The sequence below is a fragment of the Chiroxiphia lanceolata genome, chromosome 12, assembly GCF_009829145.1.
Source record: "Chiroxiphia lanceolata isolate bChiLan1 chromosome 12, bChiLan1.pri, whole genome shotgun sequence".
In the NCBI taxonomy this organism is placed as follows: Eukaryota; Metazoa; Chordata; class Aves; order Passeriformes; family Pipridae; genus Chiroxiphia; species Chiroxiphia lanceolata.
Window position 1 is genome coordinate 2098751 of NC_045648.1, and position 22197 is coordinate 2120947.

Sequence of the window (22197 nt, forward strand, 5' to 3'; positions counted from 1 at the left end):
TTAATCAGGCAACGTTTTGACGTTAATACTTTATCACTGAATTGGCCACGAGAGGGCACCAGTTCTGCTCTGAAATAAAAGACCAGAAAAAAGACAAACCCGAGGAGCTAAATAAATAAATAGGGCATATTTATATGCTTGTTTACAAGCTGTCCAGCTGCAAAAGCACAGGAGAGCGGGTTCCACGGCAGGAGCCACCCACCCACAACGGCTCTGGGGGAGCACAGCAGGGAGGAGAACATCACCCACCCAGGGCTGGAGCTGCTCCTGCTGCCCCTGGGAGACCCCCCTGGCTCCCAGACCCCCTTTCCTCAGGGTGGCTGTGGGAAAGGTTCCCATTCCTGGTTGTATCAGTGTTGTCCAGAGCCTCTCTCTGCCCTTTCCTGCAGTTCCCTTCCCTGCTGCTCTTGGGAGGCTCTTCCCCTTCTCCCTCAGCATAGGAAGGTTTTCCACACCTGACAGAAATGTCTGAAAACACCGTTTTCAGCCCAGCAATGGGTTATCTCGTTTCATGGCCTTTTAAATTCACATTATTCACGAGAGGGGACTGAAAGGGAACTCACAGAACTAAAAGAATGAAGAGCTCAAGCTGAACCTCCGGACTGGGAGAGCTGGGTTTTCCACAGACATCACCCTAAGGAATTCCTCTAGAAACAAGAGAAAAGAAAAAGGATATTATTTTCCAAGCCTGCATCCTGATTCAAAATGATCCATGTAAAAACAAAGCCCCTGGTCTGACAAAATTTATCAGTGAGATCTCCCTGGGAAACACCACTTGAGACACAGACATTTGCACCAAGAGAAAAATTATGGAATCCAGAATCCTGGAATGGTTTGGGTTGGAAGGGACTTTCAGATCACCTTGTCCACCCCCTGCCATGGGCAGGGACACCTTCCACTAGCCCAGGTTGCTCCAAGCCCCATCCAGCCTGGCCTTGGACACTTCCAGGGATGGGGTAGCCACAGCTTCTCTGGACAACCTGGGCCAGGGCCTCCCCACCCTCACAGGGAGAACAATTCCTTCCCAATATCTCACCTAAATTTCCCCTCTATCAGTTTGAACCCTTCACTCCTTGTCCCATCACTACAATTCCTGATGGCAAATGTCTCCCAACACCGTGGATGTTTGGAGATGCAAATGTCCACCAACCCTGTTCAGGAGCCAGTGCAGTTGGGTGGGAATGTATAGATCCCTGCAAAGCTGATTCTGCTCACACAGGAAAATCCCTCCCTGCTAACAGATTCCTATGGTTAAGCTAAAGCTTGTCCTGCACATTTGACTGTGGATACAAAAGGATTGTTCTTTTTTGTTTTGCCTCCAAGTGAACAAAATGCTGCTTTCGACTAGATGTTTCTCCCGAGTTTTTGTGGCAGCTGGATCCGTTCCATGCGATTCCTCTGGGAAAGTCAGTTTATTCTGAATGCCCTGGCAGGTTTGTGGCAGTCCAGAGGAATCTCCCAGTTAGGACACATCTGTTGTGAAGAACACCAGGTAAGGCAGGAATGGGGGGAAATGAAAATAACTCCATTTATAATCAGGGCGGGAGGTTCTGGAGCTGCCAGAGAACAGGAGGGTCAAAAGGGTTTTTCCAGGGCCAGCTTTACAGTCTGAACTTATTGAACCTTTTTGCAGTATTTGAATAGCTGTTTATTCTACTGATTTGTAAAGGTACCTGCCAGAAAAACAGAGCAATGAATAGTTCCAAAATAGATGCATTGATTTGAAAAGTAATGGATTGAATATTCCACAAGGGACTGTGCATAAGACTGTTTTCTTCAATGCAGGAGGTTGTAAAATCATGATGTGATTCTTGTGCTTGAGCAGTTCATGAGGTACTGAAATTATTTCTAATACTGCTACTAACAAGAAGAATAATAATCAGGCCAAAGAGTGAAAAAATATCCTGATTTTGATTCATTATCCTGAGCTCCAATTGAGTTCCCAGCTCCCAAAATACGAATCAGAGAGTTACAAATGTCTAAACCCATAATAAACCCCCTAAAAGGTTCACAGAATCATTAGGGTGTCGATCACAGATTCTGTGAGTAACCCAAATGATGAATTAGGTCACCACAACTGCCTAAAACCAGAATAAACTCCCTAAAATGTTATTAAAGCCCCGCTCTGACTCTGGAAGAGAATTATCAGCACCCCTGTAAAACCACCCAGTCCTTCTGCCCTGGGGTAAAGCCTCAGCTACAGAAAGCACTGACAGACCCCCCAGAACACAATTTGTTTTCTCCTGCCTTCTTTCCATGTGACTGTTGGTCACTGCTGACAAAACACCAAGGGTAACACTAAATTTAAATGTACTGACTAGGCTGAAGAGCTGCATTGGACTGTCAACATCTAAATTAAAATCACATGTATTTGCAGCTCTTTTATTCAAAATAAAAGTACTTCTAGAGTATTTAGAGCTGATGTTTCAAATGTTTGTAGTCTGCTCTTTTTTTTTTCCATTGCAATCTAAATGTTCCCGTTCAAAATGCAGAGGTGGAGATATTTTTAATCCGAGACTAAAGCCTTTGGTGCTGAAGTAGTTCCATTTTCCCAAGCCAGCTGTGCAGTTCCTGTGTTAACCAGGAGACATGGAATGATCATTAATAAACACAGAGGAACCAGAGGCCTCTGAGGTTGCTCATTTACTCCATGTTCTGCAAAAGGGCTCCTTTGCCTTTTGGGTTTTGCCAAACTTGGGGTTTTATTTTGGTCAGGACCCAACCTGCAAAGCAGCACAGGCACTCCAATGCAAAACATGATTTCTTATAAGATATTTGTACTTTTTCTCAGTGAAACACAGGAGAACTGTATCAATTTGGGGAAAAAACTGCTGCTCTACAAAGCCCTTCTGAAACTTTTAACACAGTTAAAATAGTTAAACTATTGCTCCACCAAGAGTTTAACTTGATGTCACAGTCAAAACTGAACAGAGCCTGGGACTGGATAAAAGGGACATCACTAAGATAAAAGGTGCAATTAATTAAAGCTGCAATAATTGCAAGTGTTAATTTTCCTTTACAACTTGCCCAGGGTTTGCTGCCATCACATTCAGGGGTAAGAGGCTGCAGCACAACCACTTCTCTCCTGGCAGTTTGTAGGGGTTTAGTTACTGACCCTGGTGGGAGAGTTTGAAATTCAGAACAACACAGAACAGCACAGAGACTTTCAGAATAAAGAAATCATGGAAAATAGGCAGGTTTTAGGGCTTATAACCAGGTGTTTCATTCTTCCCTGGTTTTCCTCACCCTGCCTGAAGCTGCATCTTCCACTTCACCCAGCTGCTTTTGGCCTTTGCTGACATGGGATGCACCGAGCACTAAAAATCAGCTTTTCCCTTGGGACCCCCTCAGCTGTGGAGCAGCAGCTCCTGACAGTGCTCTTCCCTTGCCAGGTGGGACCCTGCAGAGGAGCCCTGGATGCTGAGGATGGATGTGCTGAGGGGCTGGGCTGTGCTGCTGCCGCTCCTGGGGCTGGGCACGGCCGAGGAATTCCAGTGGACAAAGAACAATCCCGGCTCCTTCTACTACGGCACTTTTCCAGCGGGTACTTTGGATCCACCCTTGGCTCGGGGGTTACAACCTTCCACATCGACCTGTGGCTTTGCACAAGTGACCAAAGGGTTTTCCTTGTGCTCCCAGGGAAAGGGCAGAGACAAAACCAAAGGGCAGTGACATCCTTGGGAATACCAGGATCCACAGAACCCTGCACTCCGTAGTCACTTCAAACACTAAACATGTATTAAATGCTAAGATTATTATTTCATATTCCTTTACTCATATTTCCCTTTTTCTGACTAAGATGCACAGTACAACAAATCACACCTGAGAATCCCCTCCTTTCTCATAAATAATCTACAATTAATGGAATATTTTGAACTAAAAATACCCTTTGCTGTGCAGCTGACTTAAAAAATAGGTGAAATAACTGTGCTGGGCTTGTTTCAAGCTGTTTATATTATCCAATCCACTCTTCAGTACTGATTTATGAACTTTATCCTTTCTTCAACATATATTTATATATACATTTCACTCAAGCAAAATCAGAACTAGAAGGACATCTGACTGCTTTTCATGCTCAAGTTTTTAAGTGGTTTATGAAATGGATTCCTCGTGGTATTTTGTGTAATAATAGGAAAGTAATCCAGAATATTTCTATTTATTTTAGGTAATAGCTAGACTTGTGGTTGCTAAAACCACCACAAAATCCAGCAGGGAGAAATGATGTGAAAACCTCTTTTTTTTTTTTTTTTTTTTGCAGTAAGACCTTTCTGCCATGCTATCAAAGCACTACCTCATCACTATAAAATAGATTTTATATATTTAATACATTTAAGAATGAGATTCCTTTCCAGTGCCTTGGAACACCTCCAGTTTATACCTCACATTCAGACAGTCCCTTTTTAGGCACTGATACATTTTCACATGGAAAACACTGGCCTTTTGTCAGGACTTTCACTTTCAGTTCCTTTCTCCTGTTAAAATTTAGTACCAAGACCAGTTCAGGAGGAAAATGTTGGAGTAACTCCCTTGTTTTCCCTCCAGGTTTCCTCTGGGGTGTGGGAAGCTCTGCCTACCAGACTGAGGGGGCCTGGGACAAGGATGGGAAAGGACCAAGTATCTGGGATGCTTTTACCCACAGGAAAGGGAAAGTGTTCAGGAATGAAACGGGAGATTCAGCCTGTGATGGATACTACAGAGTCAAGGTACCATTCCCTTCACCTCTGCAAACACTCTGGAGCCATTCCCTGCTCCTGATCTCCCACTTGGAAATAACAGCTTCAGTTGCTCTATAGGCTCCTTAAACTTGGGAATCCCAGGGATCATATTCTTAATTACTTCTTAATTACTTCTTCTTTCCCAACAGTCTCATTGAATCAATCACACCACTGCACTTCCCAAATATGTCTCCATTTGGCAGGATTTTCATACCATTCTAAGTTTTGTAGAAATTCCAGATCCTTAGTTAGAACAATGAACACATTGGAGCTTTGAATAAAACTGACGCTTTTTTCTGTGTGTTTGAGGTTTTCTATGTGTTTTTAAGAGGCTTTAAAATTCAGTCTGAATGTTTCCCCTTTTTTGAATGGGTAACAAATAAATAATCAGTGCAGCTCTATTCACAATATGTTTCCAAGCTCAAAACTATCAAAAACAATTTTCCAGTGACTGTCCTGGAGGAAAGAAGCATCCACAGCAAGAGGAATCTGAATGCCTGGGATAAGCCAGGATCACATAATTGGGATTCCAATGAATCTAATAAAAGTTCTATTCCACTGAGGTTTCTCCCCATGGGAGAACCAGAGGTTTCAGCAAGAACTAAGAGAAAAGAAACTTATTGTGCTTTAGTTTCAGCAAGAACTAAGAGAAAAGAAACTTATTGTGCTTTAGTTTCAGCAATAACTAAGAGAAAAGAAACTTATTGTGCTTTACTCTCCTAAAATGGGGAAATGCAAGAGAAGTTTCATTTGGTCTCTCAAAGCAGCAGAAGTTTGAAAGAACAGATTAATAAAACTCCTCACAGAGGCTGGGGCTGAGCCTCACTGGGCTGTGGCATCCAAAGAGATGGATGTGATGAGCATAGGACATTTTTCAGAGAGGATCTGGGCAGAAACAAAGTCATTTCAACATTTACTCACCTCTCTGGGCCGGGATTTTGAGATACTTTCTAAAACTTACTCATATGTGCCCAGTTACAGGGTCTTCTTTATATCAAAGCATTATTTGCTTTAATCATCAGAATTTGCATTGGCTCAAACACTATCAATTGCTGATTTCTTTTAATATTGAAGATGTAAGATTTCTTACAATAAGAACATGTATTCATATGGAATTTAGGTTTTTTCCTAACTCCAGTGAAGGGGAATAAATGAAAGCCTGTGCAATCATGTTTTCAGCCTAAGCTGAAATGTTTGAGGTCAAGATTTACAGGCTTCTGTTATTTTCTGACAAATTCTGACATAAATGTAATTGTGGTGCAAAATAACTTACATTTCAGTCCCGTTTCCATAGTTACACAAAACATTACAGGACTTCTTGGGAGCATCCAAAAAAAACCACCAAAAGGATACCAGTAGAACAAACCACCTCAAAATCAAAACTAACAGATGGAATCCCCTTTTGCGGAACTCCTCTGTAGGTTTTCTGCATTCAGGATCAGTTAGGACAGAGGGGCACCTGAAGTTGTTCTGCTCAGGCTTGGGATGTGTGGGATTTTCTTTTCCCAGGATGACATCCAGTTACTGAAGGAGCTCAAAGTGAATCACTACCTCTTGTCCATCTCGTGGCCTCGGATTATGCCCACTGGAATCAAAGGTAAGCACAACAATTTCCCCACATTTCCACCAGTATTTTTATCAGGAATTTTCCTCCTGAATAACCCACAGTTGTTTAAAATCACTGTTAAACAGGTTTCAGCTTCTTTGCAGAACAGAGTTCACCCATTACAGTGTTCCCATTGCTGAAATGGACAATTCCTTAGTCAAAATTTTTAGATTTCTATTCCTTCAGTTCTTTGAGAAGCAACCCAGGGAATTCCTTGTCTGTGCTTTCCATCAGCTGAGCAGCTGAATGAGAAGGGAATCCAGTTCTACAATGACACAATTAACAGCCTCCTGGAAAACAATATTACCCCTATTGTGAGCCTCTACCACTGGGATCTTCCACAGGTAAGACAATATTTAGATTGGTGAAGCATCAAATATAAAGTATTTCTAAATTTAAGGACTAAAAGTACTTTAGAAAATTAATGATATCTGCATGACTTTAAGTACTTTCAACTATTTCCTATTCATTTCTATTTTATAAGCATTGAAGTTTTAAAAAATCTCCTTCTGGGCTACTGACTGAAAAAAGTCTTTGTTAATAAGCAGCTGAACTTTAAGTATAATTATTAATTCTTGAAATTCATATTCCCAAAGGTTCTCCAAGAAAAGTATGGAGGCTGGCAGAATATAAGCATGATAAATTACTTTAATGATTATGCAAATCTGTGTTTTGAGAAGTTTGGTGATCGTGTGAAACACTGGATTACTTTCAGCAACCCTTGGGTAAGTTATCAGTGCTGTCCTTCCAAACCCTTCTGATCCCAGAATTCCATGGAAGTGACACTAGGGGAAAGTTGGTTAGAAATTGGAGGGGAGAAGGAAAGGGAGAGACTTAGACCATTAATCTTCGTGGCCAAAAATCTCAGTGGGTAGAGCTTGCACAAAGGTAAGAGTTTTAAGATAAAATTCCAGTGAAGTTTTAAAAAATCATCAGCTGGAAAGAGGGACAGGAATCAGACAGGGATAGGAATCAGAGAGGCCCTTCCTGAATTTCACCAGGTCACTCCATGAACACCAGTCACCAGCACCTTGCTCCCAACAAGCCACAGCACGTTATCAATCAGGCAGGATGGGAGCAGATGGGAGCCAAGGGGAGGAAAAATGGGATTGGAAAGGGACAGCCCATGCAGGGGAGCACAGAATCCCAATCCATAGGATGGCAGCACATTCCCTGGAGAAGAACTAACTCTGTGTCTTTGCAGGCAGTTGCTGAGAATGGTTATGAGACAGGAGAACACGCCCCAGGACTGAAGCTCGGGGGGTGTGGAGCATACAAGGCTGCTCACCACATCATCAAAGTAACACTGAAATCATGCTTTAAAGTATATGTTAATTAAGAATTTTTTAGCAAATTTTACTCTTTAAGCAGAAATATAGTTTCACAACAACGGAATTTCCAAGTAGGACATGGAAATTATCACCTGCCTTTAAACCACCAGTGAATATTCCAGGGTAGCCTAGAATTGGAGGTGCTTGATGTGACACTGTTGCATCAACTTCAATTTTCCTTATAATTTAAGTGCCTCATAGTAAGTTTCAATCTGGTTGAAAAGCAGAAAAGCAAATATCCAGGTTACTCCAGAAACAAGCAATAATATCCTGACCTGTTGAAATGAACTGGAATTTTGCAAGTGACTTCAGGAAGGGAAGGAAGGCTACTGTTTGTTAAAATTAATGTTCATCTGCCTGAATTAATTAGGCAAAGACATCCAAAGACTGGAAACAAACAGAACACTGCAGTGACTGTATCTATAGAGTAGATATACAGTTACTATGAATGTACAGTAATGTGTGTTACTTCCCTGGGGATCTCCTGGAGTTCAGGAAGGAATCTTGCATAAATGCTTTTTGACCTCTTACACGAAATGAAAGCTTCTGTAACACACCTAAAAGAAATTCTGTGATATTTTCAGGCAGATCTTTGTGCAAAAACTGCTCTTCACCAGCTTTGCAATACTGCCCATGGCATAACAGGGTCAAACATGCAGGTGACTGACTGTGTTTTAATTTGCAGACTCACGCCAAGGTTTGGCACTCCTACAACAACACGTGGCGCAGGGAGCAGCAAGGTAAGCAGGAATCATCCTGGGATTATTTTATTTATGTGAAGGGCTTAGAGATGATGCACAAACTGCAGAATTGTCCCTCTGTGTTTTAAGGGATGGTTGGAATCTCCCTGACCAGCGGCTGGGGGGAGCCTGTTGACCCCCACAGCCAGACAGACAGGGACGCCGCTGAGAGGTACATCCAGTTCCACCTGGGGTGGTTTGCAAACCCCATTTACAGAGGGGACTACCCTGAGGTCATGAAGAATTATGTGGGTAAGTCCCAGTAACCAACTAAAGATGAATAAATCCCACACTTTGAGCACATTACAAGGGAGCAGCTCCTGGCCAGAATGTACTTTAGTCAGGGATGAGGGCACAGGTGAGACACCGATGGCCCCCAGGGTGGACAGGGCTCCTGAGCAGTTTGGGGACACACCAGAACACTTTAAATCACTGGTGTTCCATGTATTGCACCCAACTCACTTCTCCAAACCAAAAGGATGTAAGATTCTTTCATCTCAAAGAAGCAATCAAACCCAAGTGGCCTCTACACTTACACCAAGCTCAGGAAAACCATAAGAATTCCTTCCCTGGGAGGGTGGGGAAGAGAATGGTGGTTGCCCAGGGAAGCTGTGGTTGCCCCAGCCCTGGAAGTGTCCAAGGCCAAGCTGGACAGGGCTTGGAGCAACCTGGGCTAGTGGAAGGTGTCCCTGCCCATGGCAGGGGGTGGAATGCAATTATCTTTCAGGTCCCTTCCAATCCAAACCATTCCAGGATTTCACAGTTCTCTCATTTACTGTTGGTGAGGTAAAGCAAACAAATTCCCTGCTCCTCACAAGTGCTTCCTGTCATTACTTTGATAGGCAGGAAGAGTGCCCAGCAGGGCCTGGGGACATCAAGATTACCAACCTTCTCAGTGCAAGAGAAAACCTACATTAAAGGCACCTCGGATTTCCTGGGAATAGGTCATTTCACCACTCGTTATGTCCTGCAGAAGAACTTTCCCTTTCTCCAAGTGTCTGGTTACCACACTGACAGGGACTTGGCTGAACTGGTGGACCCCAACTGGCCAGCTCCGGGTCCTAAGTGGCTTTACTCTGTGCCCTGGGGGTTCAGAAGGTTGCTCAACTTCATCAAGGTGAGTAGAGGAGATCTTTAATTAAAGAGAGCCAACAAAATGCCTGGTTACACACAGGAGCTGCATTTACACTCTCAGATTTTCAACAGTTCCCCTCTATATATTTACCTTGTCACACTGGGAAGTTTCCTTTTAAAATAAAACCCATAGTTAAATTAAATTCCTAGTTACCTTTTTCTCACTAAGTAAACCTAGAAAATTGCTTTTAGGGCATTTTTTCCTAGCTTTGTGTTGTCAAAATAAAGTTATTTTATATGTGACCCAGTGTAAACACCCCTTTGTTTGCAGACTCAGTATGGGAACCCCCTCATCTATGTGACAGAGAACGGGGTGTCTGAGGCAGCCCAGTGCACTCAGCTGTGTGACGAGGGCAGGATCCAGTACCTGAAGGGATACATCAATGAGATACTCAAAGGTAACTTAAATCAGCTTTTTGGTGTTTTTCCATGTTCAAAAAGGAGAAATTACACTTAATTACCACGTTCACAAAGCTCTGGGACCTCTAAGCTAAAGACAGCATTTTTAAAGGCTCCAAATGACTTCCTACTTTGCTTTTTTCCATCCTCCTCCCCATCTCCTCTTCCTGGTATAAACCCAAACACCTACAGACTTAAATACAGAGTGTTTGAAGTGCCACAAACACATTTCCCAGAATCTTTTGGTTTGTGTTTGCAGCTCTCAATGATGGAGTCAATGTCAAAGGTTACACTGCCTGGTCCCTGCTGGATAAATTCGAATGGAACAAAGGATTCTCTGAAAAATTTGGGCTTTACCACATTGACTTCAAGAACAAGAACAAACCACGGTACCCAAAGGCATCTGCTGACTATTATAAAAAGATTATCAGTGCCAATGGATTCCCAAATCCAAGAGAGGTGATGTGAACTGCTGGTTTTATTCTTTTTTTTCTTCAATATATGGGCAAATATCTCCCAGAATTTCAGGAAACTTGTCTGAATATGGTACATATTCAGATATATACCAAGTGATACTTTGGTTGTGTAAATTAGGGATGTGTTTCACAGACACTGAAAGTGGGAACAGCCTCAATTACTGTTTCCAAAAACTCTAATTGGACTTACTGAACCAGAAGTTAGCAGTGCCCTGCCAGATTTCTAGGTAGAAAATTACATATATTCCATATTATTTTCCAGCAAGGTAGTACATATTATGATGTGATTTTAAAAACCTTATTAAACAATTAACTTGGAGAAACATATTGCAACAAAACCCACACAGATACAAAGGAACTTGGAGAAAATCATTGAGATTTTGAGAGAATAAAGTAGTTTCAGGTCTGTTATAGTGGACAAGTCTTGAGAGACAGAGAAGGGGTAGAATCTTGCACTGTAACAGAACTGCTGTCGACCTTCCCAGGTGGAAAACTGGTATAGGAAGGCCATGGACTCCTGCTCTTCCACACACCACCTCCTCGCTGCAGGTAAGGATGGGGCTGGTTTTGGTTTAGAAAAGCACTTTATGGAACTTCCAGATTTGAAATTTCTCTGTGAACAGTCCTACTAACAGGTCCTAAAAGGGATTTTCTCCCTGAAAGCACAAAAAGCCTCTAAAGAAAAATGTGTTTATTTACTCTCTCCAACTAAAACCACTGTAGGGGAATGGATTAACTTTGGATGTTGGTGGAACACACGAGCTGGAAGAGATCCTGCTTAAAACTGAGGTTAGGGATGACAGTGTTCTCCTGAAAATAAAAGTGCTAAATGCTTTTGCAAACACAAACCAACCCAGAGAGAAAATCTCTAAATGTTTGATTTCTACATAAAGTGGAAGTATAAAAGAAAAGAGCCAAGGCCTGGCCTAAGGTTAAGCCAAGTTTTACTCTGGTAACAAAGCCAACACCAGCTCAGAGCAGCTGCTCAAGCACAGGGAACACAGGAGGCTCTGCAGCTTCCAGGCTCATCCAGCATTCCTGGTGTAATCCAGGCCCCTCCACAATTCCTGAGTTAGAACAATCAACCCCAGTGGATTTCTGCAGCTTTTAAGAAAGATAAATTAGTATTATGGAGTCTTACAAGGAGGATGAGCTGAATTCCACGTGGTAGGAAAGGTCAGTCATCCCAAGTTTATCCTGCTCGGCCTCAACTCCCGAGTTCCACGTTCTGTGGGAATTAATTGGGTTTCCTGAGCTCTTCCAGGCTTTCCTGGGGGATAAAATTCTACCCTTTTAATAAAACCCTTTTGATTTTTCAAACAGCTACAGGACAATCATAAAAAGGGCCCAAGTGCTTCCCAAGGATTTCTCTTGGACAATTTTCTACCCTTTCTCCTTCAGGTGGAGGGAATAAAAATCGAAGGCACGATAAAATACTGTTAACACACTGAAACTAATTCCTAGCAAACATCATTTTTACAGCCCTTTGAGCACTGAATGTCTTCCAAAAATTACCTCAGAAAGCAAAAAAGGGGGAAAACTGTCATGGATTCGCTCCAGCTTTTGCAGACTGCTGAAATTTTGTTTGTTTTCTTTGTTGTTCATGCCAATGTCAACAATTTTATGCTCCAAAAAATCCTTAATTTATGCAAACTCTCTTTTAGTGCATTCCAAAGGAATAAATTTCTTACATATTCCTCATTTCTCAAATTTTAGATTCCCTGATTACTCACATGGAAATGGTGACAGAGATTGTTCTTCCTACAGTTTTCACACTCTGCATCCTCATCTGTATTGTCCTACTCATATTCTACCTCCGAAATCACACCTAAAATTCCACATTCACACACTTTCATTGGGCAAAAGGAAGAGATGCAGCTGTTTTGAGTGGTTAAAGTTCACCACAGATGCCTCTTTTTAAACCCCTGTAAAGAAACTTTACTTATCCACCTAAGCTTTTAGAGCTTTTTCTGCTCAATTCCCAAAATATCACTTTTTTTAAATCAAAACCCAAAGTACTTTCTCTTTCTACATCAACTTCTACTGATTTGATGTAGGAGATTTTACATTTGGTATTATTTGGGAAACTATTACAGATTTGTTCACCAGAAATACAGTTCAGATTAAAGTGATTCCAACCCTGACAGTACAAATTTCAAGGGATTAAAAGCTGCTTGCAATTCTGATTTCAGTCTGTTCATCACTAGGCTTTTAATTACCATGTAATTGCTACTGGAAGAGAGACGGGTACCTAATTTTCAAATACAAAATTAAAGCTTTTCTTCAAAATATTAAACTGATATTTTTCAAGATGTAATATTAGGAAAGGGGTAAAAAATAAGATTTACTGAGGAGAAACCAGAAATGATTGAAATTTAGTTTTTAAAGGCATGAATACTGGGGTTTTGCTTATTCTTACTTATCCATAGTTAAGTTTCTTTCTGCAGAATGTTTCTGTTTCAAATTATTTAGTCAGCATGAACTATGGAATTTTTAAAATCAGACTATACACAATCTAACCAACCTAACACCTGCAACTGCCAACCCAAGAGATTGACATGATTAAGCCCAGCCAATCACACTGATTTTCTTCTCAAAAATTATGCAAAACATACAAGACAACACTGTTAAAATGACTCACTTCACATTGAAGGAAAGAAAAAATCATTTGAAGAGGAGAGAGAAGCATATCCAAGAATACCCCCAACTATAAACACTCCAAAATATAAATACAGGGACAAAGAAAACCAGATTGTCAGAAGATCTCAGGACCCTGGATGAACAGCTCTCCAAACCTGTGAGGATGATGAAGCATCACTTGATGTGAGGAAAACATGACATTATTGTTTGGTTTGTTGGTTAAGATAATGGACCCTTTGAACGGTGTCTGATTGCACTTCTAATGAACAAAAATAAAAGATGAAACCCCAAAGTGCACAACTTTATTGAATGCTTGTAAATATAAGAACAAAAAAAAAACCAAAAACTATATTTTCAAAATATTTATACTGTACAGACTTAAATGCACAATATTTACAAACAAAATAAGTGCCTACAGATGAATTGTGGCTGTGTAGGTCCCACTTAAGCACATTAAAGCCAAAAACTCAGTGAGAGGAGCTGTTCTTTAAATCAGTGTTCCTAAATAATCTGTTGGGACACAGAAGACACTGAACTTTGCCTTTACTGTACCTTTCCTGCAGAGGAACCTGGGTTTATGAGAAATGCACCTGACTGCACTTGGTCACTGTGATAAAATACAGCCTTTCCTCAGGGCTCCCATTCACTGTGGAGTCAGAGAAGAGACCTGTGAGGACAAAGGGGAAGGTTGGGATTGGTCACAACTCTTGGAAATGGCAGGATCAGTTCATGGAGCAGCTTCCAAACTGTTTCCCAAACTTCAGTCTCACCGAAGGACTTCGTGCCAAAAATCAGCAACGACAGGGAAGTTTTACCAAATCAGCACATTCTGTCAAACCTCACCCCCAAAAAAGCAAATTATTTCTTTTCAATTGTTCTACATTTGATTGCAGCAAGGAATAGTTTCTCTCCTTAGCACCTGCTCTCCTCCCTGACTCCAGGTCATTCCTAACAGGAAAATTTCTCTTCAAAGCCATTCTGATACATTGGCAAAGATTCCAGAAAGAAGTTGCAAGATTTTCTGGATAACACTTAATCATATTTGGAACTGTGTTGTCATTTCAACTCTAAAAACATAACTCAGAAAGTCAGCTCTTTCTGAAAATATTCAACTCTGTAAATACCACCCCACTCTTTTATTAAAAGGGAGAACATCATTTTGCTTGGATGAAAAATAAATGTAAGTACAAAAAGGTTCAGACCCACTGAGCTCAGTATGAAAACTGAATTTGTTTGAAGGGTGTCCCTTCACTGCTTTGTTCCATCCCAACCATTCCTCACCTGAATGGTTTGATGCCACATGTTCCACAGGAGGATTAGCACTGACTTGCCACATTGTTTTCACCTCCTTTGCTCCATGCCCACTGCTTATCTCCACCTTCCATAACTCAGGGTGTTCACTGAGAGAATAAAAAAAGCCATCAAAATTCAGTCCCATGTGAATTTGAATGCTGCAAACACTGGGGTTTCTCTTACTTTTGGTAGAATTTCTTCACAAGAGCTGGTCTGATGGGCAGCTGAAACACGTGTTTCTCGTTGAGAGGGTTTTCCTTGTAATACTTCATGCAAATCCTACAACAGATATCAACCAGTTAATTTCTTTGGAGAAACGCTTGTGCAAAATGAGCTATACTCCCACACTTTATTATATCCTTCAGTTTTCAATTTTAGTCCCAAAGCAACATTTAGGAGCAAGGTCCAGCTGCTCCTCCTGCAGTCTCACAACCACCGTTAAGGAGAGCTGGTTTTTTTAAGTGTTTCTTTACAACAGTCAAAGAAATCCTATTTTATTCTCATTTAAAGAGCAAGAAGTAAAAATGCAACAGTTACTGTGTCAAAGGGAAGAGGTTCTCATGTCTGAACTGGAGTAAGACTCTGCAGTTGACCATTATTTCCAGCATATGGTGAAGCTTCTGAACACGATGAACTTGTTCCTGTAGATCCACTGATGTGGAAGTGAAGTAATCCTGGAACAGCAAAGAGCTTCTGCTCTTACCTGACACTGAATATCCACAAACAGCACATCCTCAGTAAACTAAAATAATCTTTCTGCTTCTTTTGAAAAGCCAAAATTTTAAAAGAGGCCCAGCAGACTCAGAATAGAGTTCCATCAAAGTGTGAATGAAGGTTCATTGCCCTGACAGTGACTCCTCTCAGATACCAAACCAATTATATATAATTTATCATATAGAGAGATAATATAACATATATATTACGTATTATATTAAACAAAACAACAACATTCCTGCAGTTTGTTGTTCCAGCCTCGTGATCTGCAATTCAGTTTCTCAGCTGATAAATATGACATGACTTTCACCCCCCCATCAGCTGAGTTTGTTTTACTTTATACTTTAAACTGCTTTCAGAGTTTCAAAATAAAAATAAAGCATCTCACCAAGTAGGTTAATGTTGCAAGTTCCTGACCTGTAAAACGAACAGGAGAAATTAAAAATAATTAAAATTTAACACATGGTATCAGATGAAATATAAGCAAGATTCAGGTAATCAGACAGGGAACGCTACTGAAGTGCAAAGTCACCAGGAATGGAATGTTATTTATGGACAGGATTGCTCTTCAAAACAAGAAAAAAAAACCTGCCAGGTAGCCAAGAGGCATGATTTTATTTACCAAAAAGGCTGCACAGTGAAGAAAGCCACCCCACACTTTCACACAACCACCCTCCTTGGGACACACAGGTTTACAAGCAGTGAAAATAGAAAAGCAAGTTAAACAAAGAATGAGAACAGGATGACAGAGCAAAGCAGGAATGAAGAAATGAAGGGGGTAACACCAATGGTAAAATACAAAGCTCCAGTTTTTTAAGTTTTGAAACCCTGTACAACTGAATATTTCAATTATTAAGGAGGCTGGAAAGTGCACTTCAGCAGATGGGAACAGAAGAGAGATGGAGGTTACCAAAAAGTTCATTATTCCTGCATGGAACAGCTTTTCTCTTGAATTCCTGATCAGGTAACAGGTCTCAGGCTCACCTATGAAAAAGCTGACATAATCCTTCTTCAGCTTATCCAGGCCAATCTCAAAGAGCATCTGGATGGGAGTGATGCCACTGAGGGAAACCACCTCCATCCTCCCATGGTAGGACTGCTGGATTAACTTCCGTAGGAAGCTGCTGCTCCCTTGATGAATCTGGACATGGAAAAAGTTTCCTTGTGAGGTGAAACATCAGAAACATTGTTCAGAAGTACAACACCAGAAACAGAAACAAACTGTGACACAGGGAAGTAATTTAAAAACAACATAACACAACTGAGGGCAGTGAAGTGACGGGAAATATGTTTTACTTGACACTACTCAAAATTTTAAGATTTATTGTGAAAACACAAAGACATACCCAGGGCTGGATCTCACCACGTTCCAGGGATTTTATGACCCGGGTGAAACAGTCTATCAACTCCTGGTAGGAACTGACACCTGGAAAGGAAAAAGACACAATCATTTAATTATCAGTCCAGGACTGTTAAGTCAGCAACAATAACCCAACACACAAGAATAAACCCCTTTAATTAAAGAATGAGAGCTGAAATGACAGACTGCACTGCTTTTTGGTAACTTTGTCACATGATGGCTTTAAAAAAGGTTACTACAAATTAAAAATGATCAGACAGCACTGAACTGTGTATGATTTAGAGCATGGTAGCAGCAGATTGTCATACACAGATTTTGGCATCATCCTCTCTATTTACATTGAAAATTGTCCTTCTGATCAAAAATGAAAACTATATAAATTATTTTTCTGTTTCAGAGCAGATGGGTACCACCAATTGTTTAGTACCTTTTACAGTCAAATAAAATCAAATCCAGGATCTGCTGCTGGATGTTGGCCTGCCTTTGGATGTTGTAAGAAAGTACATCACCTCACACCCCCAAAATGAGCTCTTCTGGAGACTGTTCACACCAATCCTCTGAAGAGCTGATCAGTCCTTGAAACTCAGAAATGTCCATCCACTTCCCTGACAGAGCAGTGTGGTCCAGCAGACACAGAGAACAGGGGAATGAAAGGAAAACCCCACAATACACTCACTTCTCATTTTGCACCATAATTGTTCAGCAAAATCCAGGTCTCCTCTCTCACTGAAGATGGATTTGATGTAACTGTCCACTGCAGCCGTGTCACATTTGATTTTCTGAAAGAGTTTGTTGGTCTTCAATAAAAAAGCTGATTGAGATTCAAAAATCTTACATATCTTCATTTCTCCAGGGATCCAAACTGGGTGCATCACTAACTTTCCCCCTTTTCCAGGGAAACTATCACTGGAAGCATATTTTTATTTAAAAGTGAGTCTGATTCTTTCCAGAATGATCACACTGGACAACTGCTGGCCTTGGATCAGGAAGCAAAGCCTCCTGTCAGACAGACTTTAGATCCCAGCCAAGTGTTGTCTGTACACCCAGCAGTGCCCTGGGAGGCCAAAATCCAGTCAAAATCTCAGAACACAGAACTAACTGCCTGTTATGCTGATAAAGAATATTTCTGGTTTAGTTGATGCAGAAAACAAAATATTTTTAGCTTATCAACAAAATGCTACTTCTCTCTTGAAAGAAAATAGACCTAAACCTTTCTCTGTAGACTGAAAGGCAAAAAATCTTAATATAACCAAACATGTTTTTACATGTTAAGTTGTCCATTGCTTTAAAATAACAGACTTGTAATAAATAGAACAAATATCCAGTTGATACCATTATATTGACCCAAAATCATTAAATGAGGCAAGAAAAGCAAATTAATGATAGAATTGCCTTTTAGACCTTCTCCCATTATTTTTACATATTTAGGAAATTGCATAAACCTCTGTTTCATCCTTGCTCCCAGACCCACAATCTCCATCCAGCTTCTTCTTTAAATCTGGGAGAGGAAAAGAAACAAATTTTATCACTATGAAAAAGAAATATCATCAAACCACTCGCATTAATCCCCAGGCACATTACAAAACCACACAACTAATAGACAAAAAAGTGTTCATCTTAAAAATGGTTTTACTGGGTAAAGATATAGCCTGAAAAGATTTTTTTTAAAAAAACATTTTTTTATTATAATTACTTTGACACATGATATTAGGACAAAGTAAAATGGCAGATCTTTACTAAGCTATTTAACTACTCTGTGCAGGAGGTTATAGCCCAAAAATCAACAGCTCTAGTTCTAATGCTTTAGAAATTGTTTGTGGCATTTCCTTTTATTTCTGTGCCATGTGAAATCCCTCTCCCCATGGAAAAAGCAGCCATTACCAGTCAGGAATTGCTGGACCAGTTCAACAGCTGATTCAGACTCCAGAGGCTCAGGCCACTCAGTCACACCCGTCTTCAAACCTTCAGCCAAAGCCTAAAGGCAGCGTGAGAATCAACACAACAAATCAGGTCTTGCTGGAGGTTCTGCACGAGTCACACTTCAAAATGCAGGTAACTCTGTAAGAATCATAAATCTCTGCCCAGATAACCAGGAATTTAGACACTTCCAGAATTTCTGGATGAGCTGTCCTCTTTGTATTCCAAAACTAAAACTGAACTCGAAGTTTAATCTTTAAAATAAAAGCTTAGAGTTATCTTTGAAACATGTGATGAAGTTTTAAATAAAGTAAGTTATTAACACATGAAATCATCATTCCATGTCAATCTGAAACTGGAATTTCTTCCCTGTACTTACCAGGAGAAGCTGCAGCTCCCGATACACCTGGTACACAGGACTCCTGGGATCCCCAGACTCCAGGGCAATGTTCTGCAAGTTCCACAAGTTTAAGTCAGTTCCAAACTTCAGAAATCAATCCTAGTGAAAGGCACGTCAGCATAATTTATAATCTAGATTATGAACAGGTTTTGTTGTTTTATTTTCTATCCTTTACACTGCTCATGATGTAATCTGGGCAAAGAGCTCGGGTTTGTTTGCTTTTCCCAGCTGGACTTACCAGAGTGGCAGCTGAAATCAGTGGGGGAGTCTCCAGAATCTTATCAACAATATTCCATGTAATATCAACATAGATATTGCCTCCAGATTCTACAATGGTGTCCTCCATTGCAGCAACTTGGATCAGTTCATACTGAGCAAATCCTTTTGTTGTCACCTGAGAATGAACAGATTTAAAAATAAAAACAACAAAACCACCACAGCATCGATGGGTTTGTGTGCAGGCAAAATAATTGTAAAAGCATTTCACAAAAACACAAAAAAGGGCTAATATCAGACAAATGCATTACAAATGTTACCTCAGGACAGACTGCTGTCCTACAGAATCATACTGAGGTGAGTTTTCTATATAGAATCTATAAAGCTTCTCCAAACCAGCATCACAAATCCCAAAACAAGAGCTTTTAAACTGCAACTGAAGCCATGACAGAGTGTAAAAACCTACAACAGACGAATGATGTCTTCTTTTATGTTCCATTTTGAGCTCTTCCAGGTTTGCAAAACAGGTTTTATCAGCTGTAGGACCTAGGAAAGGAAAAACGTGAGAATCAAAAAAACCCATTTGACACAACTCAGTTTGACACTTAAAATTCATTCTCAAATGCTCTATTTGGTCAAGAATGACTCCTGATATCCTTTAGAAAACAGGGATTCTCCTTGCATTTGTCCTGTTGGTAAGAACTGAGGTGAACACAGAAGTGTTTAGGGTGAGTCTGTGGTTATGTAAGAAGCTGAATAGCAGCAGTTTAAATGTGCTGTTATTGCACAGATACAGCTGCATCAATTCTATTAAAAAGCTATTTTCTCCACACAGAACTGGTTAAAAACATCTCTCTTTTTTTTAATCTCCTTTTGTTTTTTAAAAGCAAGAATGCAGAGCATTCCCAAGCCAACATCACACAGTGTTGTCACATCAGAACTGCCACATTTTTGAGCCTTCCTCATTCAATCTGATGTGCAACATAAACCCTTACCATCACATGACACCATGTAAATCGTGATCCCTGTGATTTTCTTTCCAGCTCTGAGAGGCTCAGCTCCAACCCAACAGGTGTGTTCAGGATCAGAACCATCACACCTGATCCAGAGGGGAGGAAGCACCACCAGGTCCCTTATTCCCAGGTGGGTCACGTTTGGATTTTGCACCATTGCATATAAGGAAACCAACTGCCTAGAAATGGGAACAGGAGGAAAATTAGATGCCAGCAAATATCCTGAATTTGTCCCTTATTAAAACTTGACTCCTCTCTATCATGCTTTGTTAGCAGACTCAAATCATTTTACAACAAGAATGCAGGATGGTAACCCTCTTTTCAGAGGTAGCACAATAAAGTCACAAAGGAAGAAGTCTAGAATATCATACTTCAAAATATAACCAATATATTAATTTTGACTGAAGACTCTAAAATCATATTGAATTTTACATCTCAAGCTCATTAAAATATATCAGGTAGGTAAACCTCATTTTGGTACCATGACTTGGTATTTTAACAACAGTAAAGACCCCAATAAGATTTTTAAGCTTTTTTTTAACAGAAGCTTTAGCAAAAAAACAAGCACTGAAGTCTTAGCAAGCTTTTTTTGGTGTCCTACACCCAGTGAATCCCATGAACCCAATGGCACAGCTCACAAGTGCTTTTCCAGCAACTTGATTTGAGCTACTTTGTTAAAAACTTCTAACCAGGGGAGATAGGTTTTTTTGTGAGGTAAAATCTCCTCACAACCTAATGAGCAATTTTATTTTGGGGATTGAAAACAACAGAGGTTCTGAATATTAGGAAGAGGGACAAAAGCTGCAAAGAAAAACTACATCAATAGGGCAGGGAAACCTTTGAGACTTACTTTGCTCTTCCCACAGAAAGAGCTGCTGGTCCAGGACTCTCCTTTGGCAAAAGCTCAGAGGGAAGAAGAGCTTCATCTGGTTTTGATTCTTCCATGGAGTCACCTTCTTTACTGGGTGTCTTTAAGAGAAAAGTGTAGGTAGATCAAAAACTGCAAAGTGTGTGAAAATATTTGATGGGAACTCAAAAGCCTGGATTACATTTTAAAAAAATCAACAACTGGCACACAAACTTACTGCCTTCTGCAAAATATACATTGGGCTGCTCCCACTCCAAAATCTTTCAACAGGACTTTTGCAACTGCCACCAACCAAACAGATCTCCACATCAGTCTGGAAAATAACAATTAAAACTTCTTAATATACTACATAGAAATGCTGCCTTCCAGTAATTTTTTATACCAGAAATTGCAAAATTAACTAACTCCACAGCCTGTTTTCCAACCCTATTGCATCCATTCCAGAATCCCTGTCTTTTTCACCTGAGGAGAACACAGGCACTGCATGCCATGGGTGGAATCAAATCAACTGTGAAAATGCAACAACTTTCAACTGGAATCTAAATTCCAACCAGCTGATTCTAGGAGAGACTAAAATTTGGTTCTACAAACAAAACCTCAGAGAATCTGAACTATGAGGGAACACTGAAGTATCAACTGCTGTCACCAGATATCCTTGAGATGGAGAATACTCATTTAAAGTAACATTAAATATCAATCAGTTGCTTCTTTGACTGTCTCACGAGAGCTCTAAACACTGTTTGGAGACGTTAAAAAAAAAAAAAAATCCTTTCTCAAGAATAAAGGAATATCAATTTTTACTTAAGCTTTCCCATACAGAGAAGCATTGCTTGATTCTTTATACCTAATCTGTTTTTTTCTATATTACTCTATATTTAAATAACCACCCGATTTTATTTTTGAACTATTATCAAACCTGCAAAAATCCCAAGGTTAATACAACCATTAAAACAACCATTCTATGATTTCACCTCGTAGAGATATGGACAGTCAGGGACGCTCTCCCTTCCCTCTTCATATATTCTGAAAGAAAACATTGACATACGTGACCTTTTCCCCTCACCGTTCCTAAGTAAACAGTAAATTACACACGTAGACTAAACATCACCACAACCGGCGCCTCCGCCGGGGCCACAGATCCCTCAACGCGGGGACCCCCCGGGAATGACCCCGATCCCCACGGGAGCAGGAGCCCACACAGTCTGGGAATAGCTCCGGGAATATCGCCGGGAACAGCCCCGGTCCCCACCTGAGGAGAAGCCCGCCCAGTCCCGGGAATAGCCCCGGGAACAGCCCGTTGCCCACCGCCGCGGGAGCCCGCCCAGCCCCGGGAATAGCCCCGGGAGCAGCCCGTTGCCCACCGCCGCAGGAGCCC

General features: G+C 40.7%; 2 protein-coding genes across 6 annotated transcripts in view; one reads left to right on the forward strand and one right to left on the reverse strand.

Moving 5' to 3' along the window:
* ZWILCH (zwilch kinetochore protein) overlaps positions 1–22197 on the reverse strand; it is a 67944-nt gene that overhangs the window by 45477 nt on the left and 270 nt on the right. The window contains exons 2-20 of one of the 5 annotated variants that reach the window (XR_004359235.1): positions 21794–21845; positions 21040–21135; positions 20805–20923; positions 19937–20133; positions 19408–19487; positions 18964–19119; positions 18705–18776; positions 18290–18383; positions 17851–17906; positions 17085–17187; positions 16395–16474; positions 16033–16189; positions 15437–15465; positions 14872–15008; positions 14518–14613; positions 14323–14441; positions 13611–13708; positions 6175–6300; positions 564–647 (exon numbers count right to left, since the gene is read on the reverse strand). Coding sequence is in view for 3 of the 5 variants with exons in the window: in XM_032699884.1 (XP_032555775.1) it covers positions 13617–13708; positions 14323–14441; positions 14518–14613; positions 14872–15008; positions 15437–15465; positions 16033–16189; positions 16395–16474; positions 17085–17187; positions 17851–17906; positions 18290–18383; positions 18705–18776; positions 18964–19119; positions 19408–19487; positions 19937–20133; positions 20805–20923; positions 21040–21135; positions 21794–21845 (1735 nt within the window). In the remaining 2 variants the exon portion in view is untranslated. Of the gene's footprint in view, positions 1–563; positions 648–6174; positions 6301–9303; positions 9525–13103; positions 13197–13224; positions 13709–14322; positions 14442–14517; positions 14614–14871; positions 15009–15436; positions 15466–16032; positions 16190–16394; positions 16475–17084; positions 17188–17850; positions 17907–18289; positions 18384–18704; positions 18777–18963; positions 19120–19407; positions 19488–19936; positions 20134–20804; positions 20924–21039; positions 21136–21793; positions 21846–22197 lie in introns of those variants that run through there. The other 4 variants (XR_004359236.1, XM_032699884.1, XM_032699883.1 and 1 more) reach the window with 4 other exon arrangements.
* LCTL (lactase like) lies at positions 3427–12233 on the forward strand. The gene is made up of 13 exons (XM_032700440.1): positions 3427–3544; positions 4543–4703; positions 6225–6312; positions 6556–6665; positions 6918–7046; positions 7526–7621; positions 8338–8392; positions 8483–8644; positions 9235–9509; positions 9798–9924; positions 10185–10384; positions 10887–10950; positions 12118–12233. The coding sequence occupies exons 1-13, from the start codon at positions 3427–3429 to the stop codon at positions 12231–12233; spliced, it is 1701 nt and encodes a 566-aa protein (XP_032556331.1).